This window comes from Salminus brasiliensis, chromosome 25, assembly GCF_030463535.1.
Source record: "Salminus brasiliensis chromosome 25, fSalBra1.hap2, whole genome shotgun sequence".
Classification (NCBI taxonomy): domain Eukaryota; kingdom Metazoa; phylum Chordata; class Actinopteri; order Characiformes; family Bryconidae; genus Salminus; species Salminus brasiliensis.
Window position 1 is genome coordinate 7,313,448 of NC_132902.1, and position 24,620 is coordinate 7,338,067.

Here is a 24,620-nt window from a genome sequence, read left to right on the forward strand (position 1 = left end):
TAAGTTTTAGCATGGAATCAAGTGATTAAATCAAGTTTAGCATAAAGTCAAGTCAGCTGCCAGAGTTAACTACAGAGAATATCACTAACAATCAAAATTGCCAAGAACTGATAAATAATTCTCCTCCCTCAGTGACATGTCAAAAACCATCTAGAACTTCTACTAGTCTCTAGGCTAAACTTACAATCAAACTGAACATCCTAGAGTATCTTACCTCAGCAAAGCAGAAAGAGGAGAGTGTCCTTCGGACTGGCTGCAAGGAGACTGGCACTTCCACACTTATTTGGTCCTATGTTATAGTGATATATAATCTATCGAACCCTTATTGGCTGAGGGGATAATCCAGGCAGTTGGGGTGGATCTGCATCTTCAGAACCACCCCTATGAACACACAGGCCCACACAAACACCCATGGCTCAATAAGGAGATCAAGAGAATAAGCTGGATGAAAGGACACTCAGATTTGGAAAGCAAGGATGTCTCATTGCTATATCTGTCATAATACAAGGCGAGCAAAAATAAGAGCAAGCTGAGGGGGTGAGAAAGCCTGGACCTCTTACACATGAGTCTGGCATGTAAAAAATGTCACTGTGTGTTTTCAGTGTATATGAGAACCTCTGTAGGCCTGCTGGGCATAATGGCATAGTTCACACACAGGGTTTATAAGTTGAGTTATTATTACTGCTTCAGACCATTTTTCCGGTGTTTTTAAGCATGTAGAACTTGAACTGATGTTCCATGCTCTATACAAAGGGAATATACAATAATATAAAAACCCTTTTTTGCACCTTTAAATGCAACAGCATTGCATTTTTTGTGAGCCATGCATAAGCACTATTGTGATGCCCATAATAAAGTCTATATATATATATATATATATATATATATATACAGTCATGCCCGAAAGTATTCATACCCCTGGCAAAGTTTGACTTAAATTTACTTTTATTTAACCAGAAGTTATATTTTTGCCTTGAAACGACACAGGCATCTCCCAGGAGATAACACGATGATGTACAAGAGGCATCATTGTGGGAAAAAGTATTTCTCAGCTTTTATACACATTTGAACAAAAAGTGGCATGTCCAAAATTATTCATACCCTTTGAAAACTGTCACAGTATATGGGAAAATCCAAAGTTCTATACCATTCCAAATAGTCCAAGCTGTTTTAAAGCATCCTAATTACCCTGATTCATTGGGAACAGCTGTTTTAATCAACTCAACAGGAGAAAAACAGCAGCTCTCTGCAGTTGGTTTGTGGACAGTCATGGCTAAGACAAAGGAGCTCACTAAGGACCTACGGCTGTGCATTGTGGCCGCTCACAAGTCAGGAAAGGGCTATAAAGCCATATCAAAATGTTTTCAAGTTCCAGTGGCTACAGTGCAAAGTATTATTAAAAAATACAAGAAGTTCCGCACTGTGGAAAATCTCAGAAGATGTGGTCGGAAGCCAAAAGTGACACCTGTGCTGGCCAGGAGAATAGTGAGAGAGGTGAAGAAAAATCCAAGGATCACCACCAAGGCCATCCTGGAGAATCTGGACTCTGCTGGTGGCGACATCTCAAGGCAGACAGTTCAACGGACACTGCACACTGCTGGGTTCCACGGACGCAGGCCAAGGAGGACACCACTTCTCCAGAAAAGGCACACAAAAGCCCGCTTGACCTTTGCAAATGCTCATCTGGACAAAGAAGAAGACTTCTGGTGTTCTGTTTTATGGTCAGATGAAACAAAAATTTAATTGTTTGGCCACAATGATGTGTGCACCATTTGGCGTAAAAAAGGAGAAGCCTTCAACCCTAAGAACACCATCCCCACTGTCAAACATGGTGGTGGGAACCTAATGTTTTGGGGGTGTTTTTCAGCCAATGGACCAGGGAACTTGATCGCAGTAAATGGCACCATGAAAAAAGAGCAATACATCAAGATTCTCAACAACAATATCAGGCAGTCTGCAGAGAAACTTGGCCTTGGGAACCGGTGGACATTTCAGCACGACAACGACCCAAAACACACAGCCAAAGTGGTGAAGAAATGGTTAGCAGACAAAAACATTAATGTTTTGCAGTGGCCCAGCCAGAGTCCTGACTTGAATCCAATTGAGAATCTGTGGAGGGAGCTAAAGATCAGGGTGATGGCAAGGAGACCCTCGAACCTCAAAGAGTTGGAGCTCATCACTAAAGATGAATGGGCAAAAATACCAGTGGAGACATGCAAAAAGCTGGTCAGCAATTACAGGAAGCGTTTTATTGCTGTAATAGCCAATAAAGGCTTTTCTATTAATTATTGAGAAGGGTATGAATAATTTTGGACATGCCACTTTTTGTTCAAATGTGTATAAAAGCTGAGAAATATTTTTTCCCACAATGATGCCCCTTGTACATCATCGTGTTATCTCCTGGGAGATGCCTGTGTCATTTCCAGGCAAAAATATAATTTCTGGTTAAATAAAAGTAAATTTAAGTCAAACTTTGACAGGGGTATGAATACTTTCGGGCATGACTGTATATATATATATATATATATATATATATATATATATATATATATAGAGAGAGAGAGAGAGAGAGAGATAGATATAGATATATGTAAGTATAAAGTAAAACTATTGTTTTGTATTGCATCTAATTGTGTTGTGTAAGAGGAGACTTTGTATAGCAAACTTGTATGTCTCCAGAACAAACACTGTGAGATGTTTTAGTGTTTATTTTTATGTTCCGGCAGCTTTAACACTCTTCAACAAAAAACTGCAAAGTCTGACAAACAGTTCAACAAAGATATTGAGTGAAACCCTATAGACCAACAAGGTATGTACTGGTACAAGGTATAAGGGCAATGGCTAATATTGTTCTCTAAAGTTAGTTATGTTCTCTTGTGTTGTGTTTGTTTTTTGTTTTTTAAGTAGACTGAACCTGGGTGGTGAAAAGAATAAATATTCTCAGCTAGTCTTAACCCTGTGCCCGATTTTTTGGAAAAGGATGCAGAGATGGTGGCACAGGACTGTAAGCCAGCTACAGTGTAAGCCACACACGTGTGAACTGTGACCTGCTTTTGCTTCCCACCATAAACATGAACATATTGCACCTCACTATTAAATCAAAGTGATGTTTGGCTGGGCTGTCAAGCTCCTGATTGAAAAGTTAGCTAACAGTTCAGCACATGTTTCAGTTTTTGTGCTTCATGGACAAAATGTATTAATGTCGAATTCCCCTCTAACACAGGTTATCTTATTAATGGGTGCTAATTTAATCAGAGGACTTGGTTCTTCTGAAGATTTCTTCCTCCAGCTTTGAGGGAGTTTTTCCATGCCTTTGTCGCCTTTGGCTTGCTCACTTGAGGTTACATGGCATTACTGTAAAGCTGCTTTGCGAAAAAAAAAAGTTGTAAAAAGCACCATACAAATAAATTTGATTGATTTGATTTGATCATAACTTCTCATTCTCTCCTCATTGTAGCAGATTTTTTCTTTGTGTATGCATAATGACTTGAATTGCACACAATTGAGGAACACAGTTGAGAAATGCTTGTGTTACAGATCAAGTTCTGGGTTTAATTTACATGCTTTGTTTGTGACTGTATTTTTCCATCAGTATATACCTTCTTTTATTGCAATAAAGACAGACTTTTCCTTTATTTTTTCTCTGTTTCTCTATTGTCCTTTTGTATTCTCTATGTGGTGTTTAGGGTGCTCTTGGTTAATGAACACTACACAAAATGTATCAATTGTGTATTTTGGCAGACATGTTAAAGTGGTGAGGCCCAGAGTAATATATTTTAATAAAGCCCACAATCCCTGGAAATGACCCTGCTCCTCTGATAAGTATGAACCATAAAAAATGTAAACATCTGACTACTCTGTCAAAGTAGCATATGTAAACATAATTGGTATTCAGACTTGCATGACATTTGCAAGATGTGCTTCTCTTTCAGCTGGATAATGTAAAATACAATGTTAGACCTTAATTTGATCTCCTTGTTTCATATTTGAGTTCACAGTAACTGTTTTGTTTTATAAATTTGTGAGATAGATCTGCAAACATCTTTACTAAGCCATAAATGTTACTTGGTGATACATGGATGCAGTGTAAAAATACTGAAAAATGATTTTAAAAAAAAACATTTTTTTAATATTTTATTTTTACAGCCACATGTGTCCAATAGGCTGCCTCAGGGTGTGTGAGCAATGGACAATAAATGTATTACTATATATATTTTTAAAACTTTATATAATAAAATTTTATTTTTGTATGTAATGTAAGAATATTTATATATGTTCAGCTTGGATAAAATGTTATTTTCTTTAAATCCTCAAAATGTATTTTACATTCTTGCCCTTTTTAATTTGGTTCAGGACCTGGTAACTGTCCCTAACTGTGTGTCCATACTGTGTTTTTAGGCCTTCTGATCTCATGCAGAATTTACAGTAACTGCTTTTATAATGCTATTGCTGGACAAAAGTAGAAGAATTAAATTTCTACTAATGTGTTTGCTTCATTGTTGCTCTGCTTCATTAATACGTTTATGTATTTATTTCTTACACTTGAACAACTTCAGAGTTAAGTCCAAAGTGTTAATGAAAAAGAAACTTTCTACTGTCATTTACAGGATTTGTCATTGGTGATCTATAATGGGGCCTTAAGTGAAAGAGGTTAAAAAATAGTCCCAGAACATCAATCCTCCACCACCAAACTTTACTCCTGGCACTATCCAGTATTGTAGGTAACTTTTCTCAGAAAATCTAGCAGATTCTCAGATCAGTGAAACATGATTTATCATTTAAGAGAACACTTTTCTATTGCTCCAGGGTCCGGTGCCTTGTGCTTTTGTAAGATAATTTATTAGCTTTGTATTCTGCCCTGCTGCTCTGTCTAACCCCCATCTCGAAAGGGTTTACAGCATGCCCCAAAGAGGAGGGGGGCTGTTCACTCAGTCAGGGGTTGTAACATGTGGATATTTTGGATTGGCTGGTAAGACAACTACTTGTGTAAAAGATAATGATCTGGTCAAGATAAATGTCAAGATCTCTGAGTAAGGAGTCAGAGAGTGAATCCCAGTGTGTAGGTCACATGGGGCTCCTCACACGGAGACCACAAACCCTCTCTTTGGTGCACTCTCTCACTCTCTCTATCTCTATCAGAGGTCACAGTTCCAGTAAGTAAGGGTGCAGAGTGGAGGTGTGATTGAGATATCTTGTGTGATGAGACCGGTGAGCTTTGTGACAGACTGGACTGATAGACTGTAGTACTGGATGTTCAGCAGCCTAATTGCTTGGGGTAGAGGCTGTCTCGGAACAAGCTGGCTGTTTCATGCTTCTGTACCTCCTGCCACTGGGCAGCTGTGAGAACAGGGCTTGGGGTGGGTCCTTAATAATCCTTCTGGACTTTTTCAGACAGTGCCTGGTGTATTTATCCAGAAGGTTGGGAAGCTAAACCCCGAAGATGTGCTGGGCTGTGCGCACCACCTTCTGCAGGGCTTTCCACTCAAGAGCAGTACAGTTCAAGTGTCAAGTGGGTTTTATTGTTATTTCAACTCTGTATAAGTACACAGTGGAATGAAATTGCATTTTTTCCTAAACAAAAGGGGCAACATGAAACAAAACGAGAACAAAACAATACAGTACAGGACAGATTGCAGAAAGTGTGCAGACATAGTTGACATTGAACTAAAAGACAATACAATAAATACAATAAATGTGATTCATTATTAGAGTAGAGATAGTGATTATAAGGTAAATAGATTTTTAACCGATAGGTGAAGAGAATAAGGTGCATTTATATATTTACATGCCGTGACATTATACGTAGATAGCTCATAACGCACATGAAACATAAGATAAGATAAGATAATATAAGATAAGATAAGATAAGATAAGAAAATCTATCTTTATTAGTCCCACAGTGGGGAAATTCTCAGTGTCACAGCAGAAAGGGATAGCAAGACACTTAGTTACAAAAAATTGTAGATAAATAATTTACACTATATACACAATATAAATAAGAATAAAAAAGTAATAGCAATATTATTTACATGGAACATGGAACACAGCAGGTACTGAAGTTTTTGGAGCCTGATTAAATCAATAATTATATTCACACATTAAATCTTCACGGATCTTGGTAACCGTTGTTGGGCCTGATTTCAACCCTGCTTAAACCATCAAATAATTGCCAGAAATTTCATGTTTATTTGAAACAATTAAAAAAGAAAGAAATTAAAGAACACTTTGCATGCATGATTTATATTTTATATCATATTTGATATATCAGGAATGTATTGCTTAGAGCAATGTTTTTAAACACATTAAAATGTATAGAACCCAAAACTGTTTAACCCTGAATGTTTTACTGGTGCATGCAGTGCACAGATCATCCACCAGGGAGCAGAACACATGTATTCTTACTTATGTAACTATGATTCATGGCTTATATATGGCTTTGGACAATAATGCATTAGCTGCAACATTCCAAACATTTTTACATATATTTATCTACATGTATTCCTTTAGCAGGTGTAGCCCAACATACTAAGTGAGATAACACTACCAGACAATCTGTCAAGATTTATGACAGACAAGAACCCTATCATAGCATGTTCTAGTTAAACACAACACCTATTAGACCTTAAGGTCATGTAATAAGCACAGCTCATTGCCCCAGCAAATCACAGTGTCTCTTTATTCACTAGGACACACCTACACTCCTTCCTTGAACCTTGAACCTTCCTAATTCACTGAACTCCAGCAAATTCCAGTCACAGATCCTGGCTCAAAGCAAGAAATTGCTCCTGTCAGTCTGAAGAGATCAAAACAACACTGGGAAACACTGTATACACACACGCACACACACATACTCTCTCCGTGCCTGTCAGGTGAAGTGGAAACCCCCTGCATGGTTACTGCTCTCTGAATTTAGGGCAAGTGGTTTTATTTTTGGTATGGCCAAGGGGTCTGTCACTGTGCCCTGCAGCTCTTCTCTGCTACTGTCTGGCCACAACACTCTGAGCTGGAGCTTACAGATCAACCCACACAGGTAACATAATTAACTATGCATTTCTGCTCCCAGTACTATTAAGTTTATTTACTAAAAGCACATATGCAATCAGTATCTGGCACTTTGCTATTTCATAATTTGATTTAAAATAAAAACTTGCATGTACAGTGTAGCTTGGAGATCAATAGTATGTAACTGGTATTTGCTTTTTACTTGCAGTACATTTTCTGGGAGTGTCTAGTGAGAGACAAATTTTTCTGTCCTCTCAGAAGCATTACTAAATCCTCTCTGGCCTCACTGTAAGTACAAGCACTTAGAAAACTGGATGCTTATGGAAAATCACTCTAAACCAAGTTTAGTTCAAGGTCAAGTTTATTAGTCAATTTTAGTAGTAGGGTTTTAGGTTATTACTACTTTTTCTTTTTTGAGCTGGAATTGAGTGTGTCATATATCTAGGCTAGCAGATCCTAAAATGGAGACACAAGTTTCAGATATCAGTCTGCTTCTGCTCCATGTCTTTTCCCCCTGCAGGTCTCGCAGTTGTGAAGGGATGTTAATTATCAGTAATTACCCATCTTCATCTCAGACAATACAAGATTTAAAAAGAAAATGTAAACAATGCATTTCAATATTTCCATTTACAGAGAGTTTTATCTTACATTTATTCCATTAGAAGTGTAATATTTGGGGGACAGAAATGAAAGTACATCAAAAATACCATTGACTAGAATTTATTAGTGCCCAGTGTTATCATATGACTGTGGGATCAAAGATTTACAAAACAGACTTAAAGAAGGGGCATTTGGATTTGAAGGATTTATTAAGAATTTTAATTTCTGAATGTAATACTTGAATTTTTTTGAAACATTAATACAACAAAAATCAAAATTTCAACCAATAATCAACCAAAAGAATGAATTATCAAACTGAAGAAATCATCCGGTATCAGAGAACTTCCCGATACTATGTGCCTGAAAAAGAGAGATAGAAAATTAATATGAATCTATAATTAATAAGAAGCATTTAGCACAAAGTTGTGATACACTGTAAAGTTAGGAGATGGTAATGTATTAAACCTCAAGACAATTAAGACATTAAGACAATAAATGTTTAAACATATATAATTATGTAAACATTGTTTAAATTGTTTGTTACCTCAAATAGTTAGCTCGGAAATAACATGCCTAAAATTAACCTACATTGAAGTTAATAATCTCCAATAGTGTCCATGACAGTGATAATCTCATATCTTAATTTAGGTATATGTATAAGAAATACATTCAGTGTAATTTTATTATGAAAAACCTGTTGTAATACTAATGCAATGTTGCAGTTAATTACTGGTCATTTTACAGTTTACATTATACAACATAATCATGCATACCATCACGTTTGCTTTCACAAGATATTTTCCAAGCATGTTTACATTTGTTTTTTGCAGAAGTTAAAATGCTAATGGAAGTAAGTTATGGAAGCCAGTCTGGCCCACTCTCTGATCAATACCCTCCCCCCCTCCTGCCAAAGCCAGGAAAGGACAATGCCCGTCTGAAAAAGCTAATTAAGAAAAATGCCAAGAAGAAAGTAGGCTCCTCCTCTCAGACACCTATACCGTTCCGCTCAAGCCTGTCACCTGTAAACGAGGCCAGTCCAGACCAAGAGCACAGCGATGTCTCCACTCCCCCTCCAGAGACACCTCTCTATGGCAGCACACTTGACTTACCTCAAGAGACTTTCTACTGCAGGACCCTTGATTCACAAAGCTCTCCCGTCAGATCCCCCTACCACCACTCTAGCTCGCCATATCTCTGCTCCTACTACAGTCCTCACTACAGCTCAACACCCACACTTTCTTCGCAGTCACACTCAGCTGTAGTACCACTGTCTGACTGCCAAATAGCCCCACTCCATACATGCTCTACTTTTCTCTTCGATGATGCCACAGAGCTGGCCACAGACCTGGAACCCACTCATGCATCTGACATAGATGCAAGACAAAAGTTTATGTCCCATACTTCAGGAAACCCTAACATTGCACAAAATCAAAGACAAGAACTAAAAATACCAACACCATATAATTTTTTTCAGACATCAAGTCATTCTGCAGCCACCTATCTGGCCTCAGCTGAAACACAAGCATCTGCTTTGGCTCCTGTACAGCGTACCACTCCACATTTGGATCTGTCCTGTGCTTGCCCCTTGGTCCAGGCAACTGTGAGCCAGTATTCTAGAGGTGGGTCTAAAGACACTGAATCTTCACTGGGTCCAGTACAGCTTACCACTCCACATTTGGATCTGTCCTGTGCTTCCCCATTGGTCAAGACAACTGTAAACCAGTATATTAGAGGTGGGTCTAAAGACACTGAACCTTCACTGGGTCCTCACAGTATTATGACATATAATTATAGCATTGAAACAACTTCCAAGGAATCTCCTACATCAAATCAAACCTCTGATGAGAGTTCACAAATGAAGAGCTTTTCTAATTTTCCAAAAAATATCAATGGAATATCAAATCCAAATTTCCAGGACAGTGGGGAATTAAATACAACAAATCAAGGAGCAACTCTGCCTTATTCACAACAAGTCGGCTCAGAGCTTAAACAAAGTGCGGTGACTACACATAAAGTTTTAATAGCTAGACCATTCTCTGGTCAACCAACGACACAAATGTGCCATTTAACCAAGACACAACCATCTGAAGACTTCAATACCAACGCTCTTTCATTTACTTCACACACTTCCTTCACTCTTCAGGAAACCAAACAGACAAATCTTCAGGAAATAATATCCCCATGCATTACATCAAAAAGTCTAAATCAGATTTGTCAGACAAAAAGAAATGACATCCCTGCTCCAGGTATTGAGGATAAAAAGATGCATTCTACACCAAATGGATTACTTAAAATGGACCCTGATGTAAAGCCTGATCTTTTCAAAGCATATTCTGAGGGAAACCCAAGCAAAAAGTCCTCCAGATGTGAGATTCCATTGTCTGTTTCAACTGAGACTTGTGTTTCAAATTCAGGAGTATGTGACACACTGGACTCTGCACCTACACAGAAGAAAAAATTATATGAAACTGAAACTTTTGAGAAACACTTAACACCACCACTAACAAAGTCTAGTCCAGTGACAGCAGCTCAATGTGTTTCAAGAGCTGTAAGTTCTGAAAAAATACTTTCTACTACTACCCATCCATACCAAACACTAAGCACTCCAGTCTATTGGTCACCCAGACCTCCAGCACGATTTTTTGGTAAAGAGCAGCCGAATGTTGTACATAATCAACCTAATATACTCCCCAAAAAGTCAACATACTATGGATTGACGCCAATGGAATATATTGCTTATGGTGGAATCAGAGCCAGCAACTGTTCTCCAGTATCTTTGGCTCAGACGTCCGAAGATTCTGAACATCCACGAAAAAAGTCTTCAGTGCTAAACTCCCATATCGGAATAACACACAAAATATCTTCCGATGTTGAAGTGCTCACTGAAGGATCAGACCATTTAAAAACTGTCTTTTCACAAACCTCAAAACCACAAATGTCAATCTCAGATTCAATTCTACAGACTACAGTTTCAAAAGTGCCCAGCAGTGAGGTACAGACCTTTCCAGACATGCTCAATATTCAAACTATCAAAATCTCTACCTCAAATATAGCAAAGGCTGCTCTGAAGGAGGAAGACGTGAAATCTGGATTAACATCAAAATCTCTACTTGTTAATCATAAATCCTCAGCATGTCACGGACAACAAGCTGCAACCATAAGAGCCCCAGTAAATTCTTCTAATGCTGCACCTGTGCCTGTGACTCCACAAACAATTAACCCAGGAGATCTACATACGGATGTCTCTTCAGCCATGACATTTGGAGAAAAAATGCCAACCTACCCTTTTCCCATGGTACAATCAAATATTCTGAACTCAAATATTGCAGGGTTATCAAAAAGGAATTTTTTATCAATGCAAAATATTCCACTGCAAACAGCAGAGATAGAAAATGTCTCCAAATCTGCATATCCAACAAAAACAATTGATCTCCCATCAGTGCAAACATCAGTTTCCTCTAAAGCGAACACTGTGGTCCCAGAGACTGACTCACGAGCACATTACTCTTCCGGAGCAACCACTGTGGCTGTAAACCTTAACAGGCTAGTATCTACAGACAACCTGATATCAGTAACAGCTGAAAGTAACCACTTTAAACATTTAGTAACCAATATCAAAGAACCTGAAGTGCTATCTACAGACACCTGGCAATCTATTATAAAACCTCCTGATTTAAAAAAGGTAAATATTCTAGGCGTAACAACCAAACCAGAATTTTTGTCCAACTCAGACTCAACAAAACCACAAGTTTTATCAAAGTCAACAAATTCAACTAAAGCTGCTGATTTACACCTGGCTAAACATGTAGCTTGCTCTAAGTCAGACTCATCTACATCTGCCATATTGTCTGGCACATACACATTCTCTTCAGTTGCCTCAGAAGATCCTAAACCGTTATTTCAACCCAACACCACGAATGGGAGCTCATGTAAATCATTTCAAGACACGAACATTGTTCAATTGCCACCTACAGAAATGAGACCTTACCAAAAGTTTTCAACAGATGAGCATACCAAATCCACAGGTCTGAATATCCATTCAATTCCCAAAGCGGCCATTCCCAACACCTATTTTTTTAAAACAGACACTATAGACAACAAAGCAATCACCATCCCTGTAGTGGCCACACATGATTCCGTTAATGTACTTGCAGACCATCACAGTTTAATCACAGCTAAGGACACTGTACTCACAACAAGGTGTAAGGCACCTGTTACAGATGTCAATCCTTGCACACAATTTGTTACAAACAATCAGGACGTCACTGAGATTGACACTACACAGAAAGCAGTGAGAACAAATAATGCTGGCACTAAGTCACTTGTGTTAAAGTCATCTTCATCCTCTTCACCCTCTCTTCACTCAAACTCAAAAAAAGATGCTAATGTGATAATTAATGAAGCCAAGCCTTCTACAGAAACAGACTGCTCTTTAAAATCCTTACCAGACTCTAAATCCCTAGAACATGCAAATACCATGTTACGTAACAAAAGTACTGCACTCATCAAGTCACACAGCACAGAAATTAGCCTTGCAAAGATGCTGCTCAAAGCAGCAAAATCTCTGACCTCCTCTACAGCTACCGAAACAAAAATCCCAAGAAAAGACAGTACTCCGGTCAAATTAAATTCTACCACAGAATACCAGGCTGAAGTTTCAAAGTCGGAGGTACCTACTTCCAGAGAAGCTTCCACCACTAAATCTTCACACACTAATACTACTATGATCAAGAACCTTCTTCCTGATACAAAGGGCAAAGAGATTAGCTGTGGACATCCAGCAGGTTTTGAAGAAAAGGGCACTGAGGTTATAGAAAAAGGGAAAAACAAAGAGACACAGAAGCCAAAGGGCCTGAAGGCAAAACTCAGTGGCTGGACACGGCTGAAGAAACACATGATCGTGGAGCCTGAAGAGCCACAGTTTCCAGAGTCACAGAATGAGAATAAGAAAACTGCTCAGGCACATGACATAAAGACAAGTGGGCATAATGACTCTGTTGGATTTGATGAGGAATCTGGTAGTCAGGATGTAATGATGAAAAATGAGGCCCCCAGAGCACTAAAAATGTGGGATGCTATTCTCTTTCAAATGTTCTCCACCAAAGAGAACATCATGAAGCAGATAAATTCCAACAAACCTGAGACAGACAAAAGAAAGACATCAAAGGAAAGCCCGACGCAGGTCCCCTCATTTGCACATCGCCTGCCAATCCTGCTCTACAGTCCACGATTTGATGCCCGGAAGCTAAAGGAAGCAGCTGCAAAACCCCTGACCAAAATTGCCACAGTATTTGAGAGGAGCCTGTTACATCGAAAAGGTGAAGGTGAGGAGCCCAAAGATTTCAATAGGACAGCCAAAGGATTTGCCATGTCCAAAACAAAAAAAAACAATGTATAATTTTTAGTACCTTAATACTAAATTAACACTGCGAATGAGTTGATTTTTGTTACTCTCACTAAAAAGTTCTTTACTAATTCTTTATGTGTAGTGATTAGGTTTATTAGCAATGTATTAGCAACACCAGAGAATGTATAGCACATGACCTTGTCATTTCACATGATTACAAATACAAGATTGATTCAATTAAATGCACTGATATTCTTGACACTCTGCTAGTCAAAGAGCTACCACCTAAAGAAAGCTACAGTGAAAGGACACAGTCTGTATGTTCCTTTGCTGTAAGGCTAACTGGTTCATTCCTGCATTGAAAGGAAGGAGAGAGAAAGTGACAGCTGTAGACAGCGGAGAGGGACATGTGATATGGTGAGATAATGATAGAGGGAGTGAGTAAGCAGGGGTCTGAGAATGTGACACTGAGAAAGTTGAAATTAAAGAAAATGACTCAAGGGCCAGTTGGGTGTCCAATGCATTAGGAAATGTTTTAGTACATGTATTTTCTACACAAAGAAAAGAAATGTAATGGTATATTACCCTGAACCCTAAAGGTTTTTAAACTTTTAAGAAAAAAGCTAATCTTGACACTCACTTATTTACAATACAGATTCTTTAAAAAACAAAAAGTGAGTGGTGTGGAACTGCGCATTTTTCTTGCTCTACCAGATTCAGCTCAATTCAACTAGTTGAATGCTAATTATATGAATGAGGTGGGAATTCAGACTGGGAATGGAAGAGTGAGAATGGCTTTTACAAATTTTACATGCATGCTTTTGTACATTTTGGTTAATGTGTCAGTTGGTGTGTGTATATGTGAGTGTTTCGGGGATATAATAAATATAAGCCAGGATGAGCTAAATTTACCTGAATGATTGTAATTAAATATAAAAAAATATTGTAATTAATAATTACAGACATTAAAAAATCTATGTACACTAAAACATCCTCATAGCAGGATGAATGTAAATGTAAATAACAGATGTAAAATTAAATAAAAAACACTGTTTGTACTGCTGTAATTGGTCTCTTTGTGGAATTGTGTTTAGGTATTATATTATTTATTGAAAATGATTATATCCAAAGGATACTGTAAAAAATCCAGTTTAATTACTGTACATATTATATATATGTACAGGACAATTTATGTCCAACTAAACATACTGTAATTGTATGTTTTTTTGGCAGATTCAGTGGTAATTAACATTGATATTGTACTAATACTTTTTTAATGATTTTTAAAAAATCTGTAACACCACTGAGATTAAAAAACAGAGCAAAACCTTAGTAATTAGCAAATGTCATGCTTAAAGTCACCAGTTGTCTACCTTAACAGGTTTTACTGATGTAAATAAAAACACTGTCTCTGTGAATTTAGCAAAAACATGTCAAAAATGTATCCAAACATATGCTTTAGCACGAAAGCATACTATTGTAACATGAAAGACTTTTTTTCTATAAAGAATAGAAATATACCATAAAAAGCAATTTACAGCTAAAACCTCTGGGTAATGCTATACTTGTCTGCACAATAAAAGTTGATTCTCTGAAGTAAAAGCTCTCTCTTTATTCATGACAAATGTGTTTCTTTATGTTTTCATTACAAATTCAACCTCATATAAAATACAGTGTCTTTTATAAAACATTTTATTTCTTTAAAAAGAATATTGCATATTAAGCATTGTGGTTAACTAGCCACAATTAGCTAGCTAGCTTCTGTGTACTCTGTGTACATTAAATCTACTGGAAAAATAAACATAACACTGTGCCTCTTTCAGCATAAGACAGCTTTTTTTCATCTGCTTTTAATTCCATCCAACCACAAGTACATTTTAAGTTTTAGTTTGAGTAAGAGCATTGTGGGATGGATCAATGTTCTAACCATGCAAAGTCTAAGCTTTTTACCAGAAGTGATAAGGATGGGAAAGTAGCAACATAAATACAAGTTTACAGTTGTTTGGTGTAAAATTTTGTAACATAAAGAATACTTTCTTACTTGATTTTACATTTTAGTGATGGATACTGTCCCCATCGCCAACAAAGACCTTTTCATATTTACCATGTCCGATCTCAACAAACTTGTATCTTGCACACATGCCAGCCTAGAAATGAAGAAACCACAAACACCATGAGTATATTAAAGAGTTAATAGAACTATAAGTAACCAAGTTTATAAGTAACTGAGATGTAGCCAATACGAAGTAGAGCACAGTGAATGAATGGTGGAGCAATAGATAGGCTATCTCTGTGCACATGTATGGTACCTAACAAAAAGATATATGAGTGTTGGAACAAGGTATGTGTATCCAGTAAACTGGAATCTCAGGGTATAATGCAGTTCTGTTTAGAAGTGAGAGGATTGCTGTACCTTTCCACCTGGTTTCTCTGCTGTAGATGTCTCCATTGTCTCCCACAGACTCTTTTTGTTCTTTACATCACCAACTTTAACTTCATCAGACTGACAAAAGAACAGAAGAGAAAATGAACAGGGAAAGAAAACCGCAGCTACAGCGAGCAACTCCTCACTGCTCACTAATCACTGTATCAAGTGTCAAAGCCAAAAATATTGGCACACCTGCACTTCTTTCAGACAATGCAACACTGCAATGCAACATTGTCACAGTTACAAAAGCATTCATTCCACACAGAATTCCAGAAATGGACTAGGCAAAATTATTGGCACCATCAATATTTGGTAGCACACTCTTTTGTTTCATATAATCTTGAATGAGTTTCTTACACCTCTGCAATTTTGAACCTACTTTCATTTGCAGACTGCACCAGGCCTCTCGGAAGTATGCTGTCTCCCGCCTACTGTTTTGTTCTATAGGATTTCGATTCTGACCTATTGCTGGACACTTCAGAACTCTCCAGAACTTTATCTTATTTCATTTGTGATTTTAGAAGCATGATCAAGTCAAGAGGCTTTATTGTCATTTCAACTATATACAGAGTATAGGACCATGTTGCAACACACAACACAGTGCAGACAGAACACAAATGCAACACAGAACAAGTGCATCCAGACAGTACAACACAATGCAGACAGTACAGTATAATCCACAGTGCATACGAGACACAAAGTGCAGACAAGAAAGTGTAACAGGCAGGATACAATAAATAAATCAGACAGACTGAGGTTGCAGTGGGAAGTGGGGTAGTGCAAATAGAATGTGCATTTTATGTTATTGTAGAGGATCAACCAGAAACAATGTGCAAGAGTCCAGTGACACAGTGAGGTAGTACTTACTGCAAAATACTATCACATTGTTTGGGATTGTCCGTGTGTGTGGAGGAGATGGAGGAGTCCATCTATTTAGTCTCTGGAGTTGAGAAGACTGAAGACCCAACTCTTTCGAGAGTACTTGGGCAAAGTGTAGTGTCGAGTATTATGTTGACTTTTGTGTTTATTAATATCTAAGCTTCCTAGTCTATACAAATTATCTAAGGATATTTTCCTGAATAAACAGTAAAGCACTTGTGTAAGTTGATATCCAGTTGTGTAACTGGATAAGAGTGTCTGCCAAATGCCTCAAATGTAAATGTAATGTGCTTTATTAGACAGCTTTGGCCTCATCTGTCATCTGGACTGTGGGATTGTAACTGTGTTGTACCTTTTGTCTGCAGGTCAGCCAAATGACTAAGGTTCTTTAGACACCATTCAAACATTTATTTCTTACAATTTTAAGAGTGGCAATAATTTTGTCCAGTCCTCTTCAAAAGACATAAACATGTGAATACAGTCATTGTAACTGTGCCATTTTCTAAAATATGTATTTCTATTTTTGGCCATGACTGTGTGGTGTTCTATGAAAATTTGCAGCAGCCAGTATGTTTGAAAATAGCTAACCCTTAACATAGACGGTGGTTACCTGGCAATAGGAAAAAGCAAGTAGAACAGCAGATAGGGCCAGAGAAGAAATAAGAAAGCTGAAAATCAAGCAAGTAAAAAGGGATGAAGGGAAATCGAAACTGATTTAAAGTGACATTTTAAGTCAGTTCACTTTTTAATGTAATATTTTACTAACTGTTGGTTTAGAGGAAGGACTTTTTGGATTGACATCAGGGTTACCCTTCACCCAGTGAGTGATTAGGTCAGCCACACCTACTTTCAACTCCTCTGTTTCCTGAATTAAAAAACACAGAAAATTCAAAGCTTCCCATTTAGTAAGGTGTACTGATAAATACAAATTGTTATAATCTGTTATAACTGAAAGCTGCCATAGGCAGGGATAAAACATGTCCTGGATTGCATTTTTTGGAATGCTGTGCAGTCAAACACAAGGCTGAATTTCTTTCTGGAAAAACAGCTCAGTAACTATTATAAATTATTGGTTAATCTTCCATGGTACTATTGTGAAGAACTAAAGTGTGAACACATGGGCCCTTTAGGAATTAATTGGTTAAGTAGTGTCATATAGTACATCTCAAAATTAAAATGAAAATAATAATCAGTGAGCACACATCTTAGACAGTCACTGCTTTATCAAATCATGTTCAAACAGAACATGAGGAACACGATTATATTTAAATGTGAGGTGTGATTTCTAGCTTTATGTAGTAAAAAAAGAAGTCAAATTAAAAGTACCTTAGAGGATGCAACCTTTACTAAATTCTGGTTCTGGGCATCTCCAACTTCGAAAAGGTTCTTGCGGGCAGAAACAGGCTCTGGGCTGGTTGGGAAGTCCGTTGGAACTACCTTTGTCTCTTTTGCCTGCTGAGCGCTCTCCTGCACACAAAAAACACTTATTACACTCTAATATTTTATTTATTTATTAAAAATAAAAGTGCCACAAAAGGCTATTTGAGCAATGTTATGTAATAACCACTTGGTGGTTTCCTAAAGAAACATTTTTGTAATAGCAATGTGTGACACTGAGTACAATGAAATATCCCTGATGAGTTGTAAATAGCTCTATAGTGGCATACCTCAACTGCATGGTTGTACTGTTCCAGTCGGCTGTCAATCTTAGAGATAATCATAGAAGGTGGAGTCTTCTGGAAGCTGTTACTGTTTTTAAAAACACATTTACATGGAGTATTTACTATACTTTAGGATGTATGAATTTAGAAATTGAATATAGATGAATATAGAATGCTAGAACTGACAAACAAATCTGTATAAAATCAAAATGTAGTTATTTTGTTCCCATGTCTTACTAATTACACTTTTGATACCTAAGGCTCCAAAAAGGGTTCTTTAGTTGGGCTTTTTGCAGTTATGAGGGGCATAAGCAGTCACCTTTAGGCTCTACTTGATCTATTTCACCTGTAAATATTTTATAATTATAACGTTTTATAATTTATTTATCATTTAATAAAATTGATGAAGTATTACTTTTGATTATTTGAGTTTACAGTGTTTTTATTACTTAGTTTTTAATTATAGCATACAGGTGTTATGATTGGTGAGGGTGGGAGTCCCCAAGAGAAATCTTTCCTAGGGCCCAAAATATCTGGAGTAATTCCACGGTAGACTAGGTTAAAGAATATTTCAATTCATTTAAATCGCTATTGATGGCAAAGGATCACTTTGGCAAATTCCTTCCTAGAACCATACATCCATGCCTAGCAATGTTTATTACTTTCTTAACGGGATTAATAGGAAATTCCCTCAGGGATTTTGGCTATAGTTTGTTTGCTGTACATGTGAGTGGGCGCTATAATTCTGAGGAGTAGAAAAGGTTTATTTAGAAAATGTTCTGCTCTGCTTACTCATTCAGCTGACATAAACAAATAAGACATAAGACTTTCACTTAGCATGCTGGGTACTCACCTTTTCTTAACAGAGCGATTCAGAGATTCAGTTCTCTCAGAGATCTGCAGATGTATAATACAGTGTTACAACTTTTTTTGAGACTGTGGTCTTATTGCGGTTTCTCTTCAGTGACTCTGTCTGGTGTAATGCAAAGTTGTGTGCAATGACATTGCACCTTTTTAGTTGATGCAACCCATGTATTGCTTGGTGTAACTGTGGCCTAAAGGATGAATAACGTAACATTTGATGGCTTACTTACGTTTTTTACAAACTAAAAGAAGCTGACACAAATACAACCAACTATGATTATTGACCATGACTTTACATACATGATGGTGGAGTATGTTATGGGCCGAGTGCTGTGTTTACCATGAGAGTGGGACTTAGAGGGCTAAATGGTTCATCTGTTTCATTGCTGGATAAACTCAGCCTTTTCATCCTCTCCATCACACGTAGTCTCTTCCTCTCTTTCTCCTCTTGTCTAATCCTCGTCGCTCTCTCCTCCTCCGTTTCCACCTCCAGTCTCTCCTTCTCGTTTTCCTCTTTCACCCAGTGCTCCTCTACCTGAGAGAGCATGAGCAATTGCTAAGAGACTGTAAATCAATCGTGTCTTTAAAAACACATGTGTGTGAGTGTGTCTACCTCTTCACACGTTACTGTCTCACTCTTTTGTGTGCCATCCCCGGCATCTTCTTCTGTCACAAAATCCCCCTCACTCAAGAAGAGAGAAGATAGAGAGAGAGGAACAAACCAGATTTAAACTTCAGTGTGTGATCAGGAACTGCATCTGACCACCCCAGACTAGTATCCACAGCCATAGTCAGTGCATTCAGGAAGTCCACCGAGCCGGCAGCCATCAAAAGACACAAAAACATGATATTGCTAGACTTATATAGGATACACACTGCAGTTAGTATGGTTACCATAGTAACCATTGTGCACAGTATAAAGTATTTAGTATTACAGTCACAAGACTCATGTTAGATGAACCGGGGATTGCAACAAAGCGGGGGCGGAGAGAGAAGAGACCGAGAAAAAAGGGAGGTTTAGGAGGATAATTGCAGTAAATGTGGACATTTCCTAAAGAAGATGATGATAGCATGGTGATATTGGCATTGGCAAAACAATTACTAAAAAAAAATGACTGACATCTGACTATATTTGCAACTGTTAATTAAAGAACTTTTAATTGTAACAGCAGATAATGTGCTAAAATATCTGTTTTTCATTCATTGTACAGCATTTATCATCCTTAACAACTAAATGTTCTGTTTCTCTGTAATGCTAGATATTAGATTTTATACATGTTTATGTTTCAGCATTAACACAAGCATGTACATGCAAAATATCAAATAGTGTCATTTGCCCAGACGTCAGTGCATCCCTTACAACTACATTAATATTATAATACAGAGCAATTGTAGCACTTGGTAACTACCTCATGAGTGCATTCAAGATCTATCTAAATATGCTTGCTTTTTTACATTTTGAAAGTCTAATTATAGGTCTACAAAGCGGCTAAGCAGTAATAGTGTATCTACATTAGAAAACCTGCAAGATCTTGTAATTTACCTGTCTGCATTGAGCACAGGAGATTCTGCAGCAGAGTCCATGTTGCACTGTTACTACGCTTGGCTAAGTACTAAGTTATATTCACTGAGCGTAGGAAGGATATGCAGCTAGAGGAAATTGTGAAACACACCTGGTGTGGCTGGTCATTTCTTAACATAGCAACGTGGCAGGTTTCAAACATATTGAGTAAGTCAATCAGATGCAGAAATAGTTGACCTAATGAATCGGTGTAACTCTGATATAAAAGGCAAAATACTACAGTCTCATTCTAAAAAGTCTGGAGTGTTAAAACCCTTAAGTGTAATGAGTAAAATAGTATTGCTGCTTCAAGCTAAAGGTATATTTAAATGTTACAACATGTATTTATGCATATTAATTGGTTGTGATTCTGCATTTACATTACCTTCCTTCAAGTTCCAGGATCAGAAACCAAAAGTATCTGAATTTGAGGTGTTGCTTCAATAAACTATGTTTAAGAATGTAATGCATAAACACTGATAAAGACACCAGATCTCTAGATTCATACTTACGGTTTCATTAATGTCATCTCTTTGCCTTTCTCCACTTCTGATACACATTGCTCCATCTATCTGCCTCCCTGCCTTCTGCTCCCATTCACCTCTATTCCCAATCTTCTCAGCCATGCAGCATTCTTCATTTTCTGCTGTTCCCTGCTCATTCTTTTTTTTTCTCTTTCCATTCAACTACCTTATCCAACTCTTTTCCACACTGGTGATTCTGTTGAGAAAGAGAGGACAAGGTCTCGAGAAGTGGGGCAGAGTGGAGCAGATGACAGATGTAGATGGGCAGAGTTGTAAAAAGCTCCTGTTTTTTTTTACAATTTGCTTTTTGTGTCTCCCTCTCTACTTGTTCCAAGTAAGTATTAAACGGATTATCACTCTTTCAAGAGGACAAACTGCATGGCTTCTGATAACCCTGAAGGCTGAAGAACAAAACAGCAGGAGTTATTTATTTAGTTATTTTGCCAAAAAAAAGTTTGCATTACATTACATACATGCATTGTATCTGCATCATAATTGACACCACTGGTGGTCAATGTGTGCTTGAAGTTGTGAACACTTAACATACATTCAGCAAGGACATAAAGGGCCTTTAGTGTTTTCTTTGAACAGTCTGTTTTAATTTTTTTAATTCATTCAAAAACATATGCATCACACAAAAGCTCACTAAATATGTAGTCACCTTGCGTGTTTAAGGTGGTAGTGATTTGAGAATGATGAGAATAAATGTCTAGATGTTGGGAAAATGGGTCGCAAGCCAGTTAATGATTGGCAAAAAAGTGCATTTGGGCATGCCAAAAGCCACAGTGTGACGGAAGTAGCTGAGTCTGCAGGTGTATTGTAGAGTACTGTCATATGGCTCTACCAGCAGTGGCTAAAATACCAGTCTAAAGGAAATTCTCGTCAGAAATTTGGGCAAAATACAAAACTGACAGGCAGGGCCCACCGGTGGGTTTCACAGCTTGTGAATGAAAATGCAGTCTCCTTCAGAGTCGTCTTATAGAAATTGGTTGTAAAGAACCTGCAATTTCTTCTAGAAGCAATTATTTGCCAGGAAGAGAAGTGTTTTAGACTATTCAAGATGATAAACAGTTTTTTAAAAACATTGAAAGCTCAATATTGCCATTATAATTGCACAACTCTAAGTGCTTAAGTAAAAATAGAGACAACATAGTCAAAAAATTATCTGGTTTAAAAAAAGTCATTTTGTATTTTTTAGTTTTTAATGTATTTTAAGGATATCATTTTCTCCCATGGAGTAACAGAGCACTAACTGATACTTATAGAACCTTTTAAAAGAAATACAATCTTTAATGATGGGATGGTGGCAGACCTTTGGCCACAGAACTGGCTGAACACCAAGAAACCATGCTATTTTTGTGCTCCCTCCAGGGCATCTATCCTGATATTTGGCATATGTTAGCTGTTCTGAGCAAAAGCATCAGCTAATTGTACTAATAAAATAATATGAGTGTGAATGGAATATAATATTCTTCAGGGAGCAGGTGTGGTCTTGCTTACATCCACATAGTTAGTGAAAGCAGGTGTCAGTCAGAGCTCTGGGCCTGAGACTCTATGGAAACGAAACAATCAGAATGACACTTGTTTCCTGTTTCTCTCTCTAGGCACCTATGAAACTTGCACAAAGCAACTACTCACTCAGCATTAGACTTGCTATGCTCATTGTGATTCTTATTCACACAGACTGACTTGAACATACAACTCAAGCCTTCATGGTGCAGTTGGATTACAAAACAACAGGAAAAAGTTGCTTGGAGTTCAGGATTAAAGACACAGAAATAACACTGAACACTGAAATAACACTCTGTATGAGTACTATACACAGAGGTGTTCAGTCATATCTACAAGGGCCAATCAGGGTCAAGGTTTTCATTCCACCCAGGTCTAAGTCTGTCAACATTATTCTAACCATGCTATTTGATACAGTTTGTTTAAGTCACTAATGTGAGGGAAAGGGCAGTTATTTTTAGATTTTAACTTAATCTTCTAAAGTAATTTCTCAAGCACATTTGATGTGTTAATTAAATTATCTTAAATTAGACAGAACATGACCCTAAGAAATAAATGTGTGTATCATTATGTGGCACAAACTTTTCCTAACACGGGAATGTACGTGTTCCAATCTACCCAGGGCAGATTTCAACACCAGCAAAATTTCTGATGGCAACAGATAAAGACACCCAGCAACTACACCAATCCGTTGCAAATATGACAGGATACCACACAGACACTACTGGACTACATGAACTTGAGATACTGACAAGCTTTCTTCACACAGTCCAGGACTGCCACTGTGTTGAGGAGACATTGTGGAGCTGACTGCTCTCGCACACATTTGCTGTTCTCTCTCTTTCTCCTCTGCATCTTCCAGACTTCTCTGAACTATGAGTCTAGATACACACAAACACATACATACACACACATCAGGTTGAATTGCATAATATATCTATGTTGTTTGTTGGTAACTATTCAGTATTGGAATAAATCTACTATTATCCCCCGGCAGCACACATATTGCATGGGGGATAATATTGCACACATATTGCAAGGGAAGAGTGGACAGTGGACAGGAAGTGCAGACACACTGACAGTAAATATTTCTTTAACATCCTATCATTCTATGATATCATTCTATCATGTATTGTTGTTGCCATAACAAAATATATCATGATCTATTCACACAATGTTGAGTGTAGCTGGCTCTGAAAAAGATGTGAAACGTAACTCCAATCAACACTGGTGTTGCAAATGCCTGATATGTCAGAAACAATATGACAAGGTAGTAGCATTGTTTGATAAATGCATATACCAAACATCTCAGATGTTTCAGAGTTTTCTGGGAGCAAATAATCTTGCAAAGCTAGCAGGATTTGTACTGGCTGAGTTTACCCCCAGCTTTATACAAACACCAAGATACTGAGCGGAGTCTGTTTAGAACACATAGGAGAGACAACAGGCTAATTCATACAGCCTCTTCTGTTCTCTGATATCAAACTATCAAAAAAAGATGAAAATGATTAAAGCACTATACAAATCCCAGAAACAAAACACTACTGCTTAATGTAAAATTGACAGATAGATTTATAGGGATTTATAGATGGATGTTGATCAAACTCAGTGAAAAAGAATGTTTAATACATTTACACAAAAAGTCCAGATGAACTGAATTTCAGTCTCATGCCATATGTGTTTTATATTGAAGGAAAATAAACAAAACTAAATCAAATTCCTGAATCAGATCTGACTGACATTCACTAGTATAGAAGATTACATAAATGGGAGCACTACAAGCTGGCATATTGTTTATGTCACGTTAATCATCCCTCTAGCATTTATAGACAACAGTATCAGCCAAATAAACAGAGCCATTCCAGTATGGAATCAGTGTTTCAAATAAAGTCATGACAAGGCAAACTTTTCCTGCAATTCTAATGGTGCTCACAATCAGTCTTTGGTTTCCATAGATTCCACTACAAAAATAGTGTTGCAAACCTATCAGCTATGAATCTGTTAATTGATATATATCATATATTTACATCAATGTAAGAAACAAAAAGCCTCAGATTTTATAGGAAAAGTTATTTTAAAAAAAGTATTGTTGTCGCTGGTTAAACTTTTTGTTGCTGCTGTGGAATGGAATTTCCATTTGCTACATAATGTTGGGTTTTCACTTTAAAATAGTCCACTACTGAACTGGACATAGCTAACTAAAACTAGGCAGGTTGAAGAGGAATGAATTCATTTGTAGTGAACA

At 37.4% G+C, this 24,620-nt stretch overlaps 1 protein-coding gene across 2 annotated transcripts; it reads right to left on the reverse strand.

The window, feature by feature from the left end:
- Positions 1-7,619: 7,619 nt before the first annotated feature.
- lsp1b (lymphocyte specific protein 1 b) lies at positions 7,620-20,385 on the reverse strand. 2 transcript variants are annotated; one of them, XM_072671284.1, is made up of 10 exons: positions 20,325-20,385; positions 19,395-19,467; positions 19,122-19,316; positions 18,771-18,814; positions 17,924-18,005; positions 17,583-17,723; positions 17,023-17,121; positions 15,363-15,452; positions 15,054-15,096; positions 7,620-7,962 (listed from the first exon to the last, which is right to left on the reverse strand). In XM_072671284.1, the coding sequence occupies exons 1-10, from the start codon at positions 20,363-20,365 to the stop codon at positions 7,955-7,957; spliced, it is 816 nt and encodes a 271-aa protein (XP_072527385.1). In that variant the 5' UTR covers positions 20,366-20,385; the 3' UTR covers positions 7,620-7,954. The 2 variants fall into 2 exon arrangements, with proteins under 2 accessions (XP_072527385.1, XP_072527384.1); XM_072671283.1 differs by having other exon boundaries at positions 14,991-15,096.
- Positions 20,386-24,620: the final 4,235 nt, after the last annotated feature.

Excerpts from the sequence above, each read along its gene's own strand:
- lsp1b (XM_072671283.1), bottom strand. The coding sequence starts at position 20,365 with ATGGACTCTGCTGCAGAATCTCCTGTGCTCAATGCAGACAG. Across the intron at positions 18,006-18,770 it reads AATCGCTCTGTTAAGAAAAG|TAACAGCTTCCAGAAGACTC; the intron begins GTGAGTACCCAG and ends TTTTAAAAACAG. Across the intron at positions 15,453-17,022 it reads GTCCTTCCTCTAAACCAACA|TCTGATGAAGTTAAAGTTGG; the intron begins GTTAGTAAAATA and ends TTCTTTTGTCAG.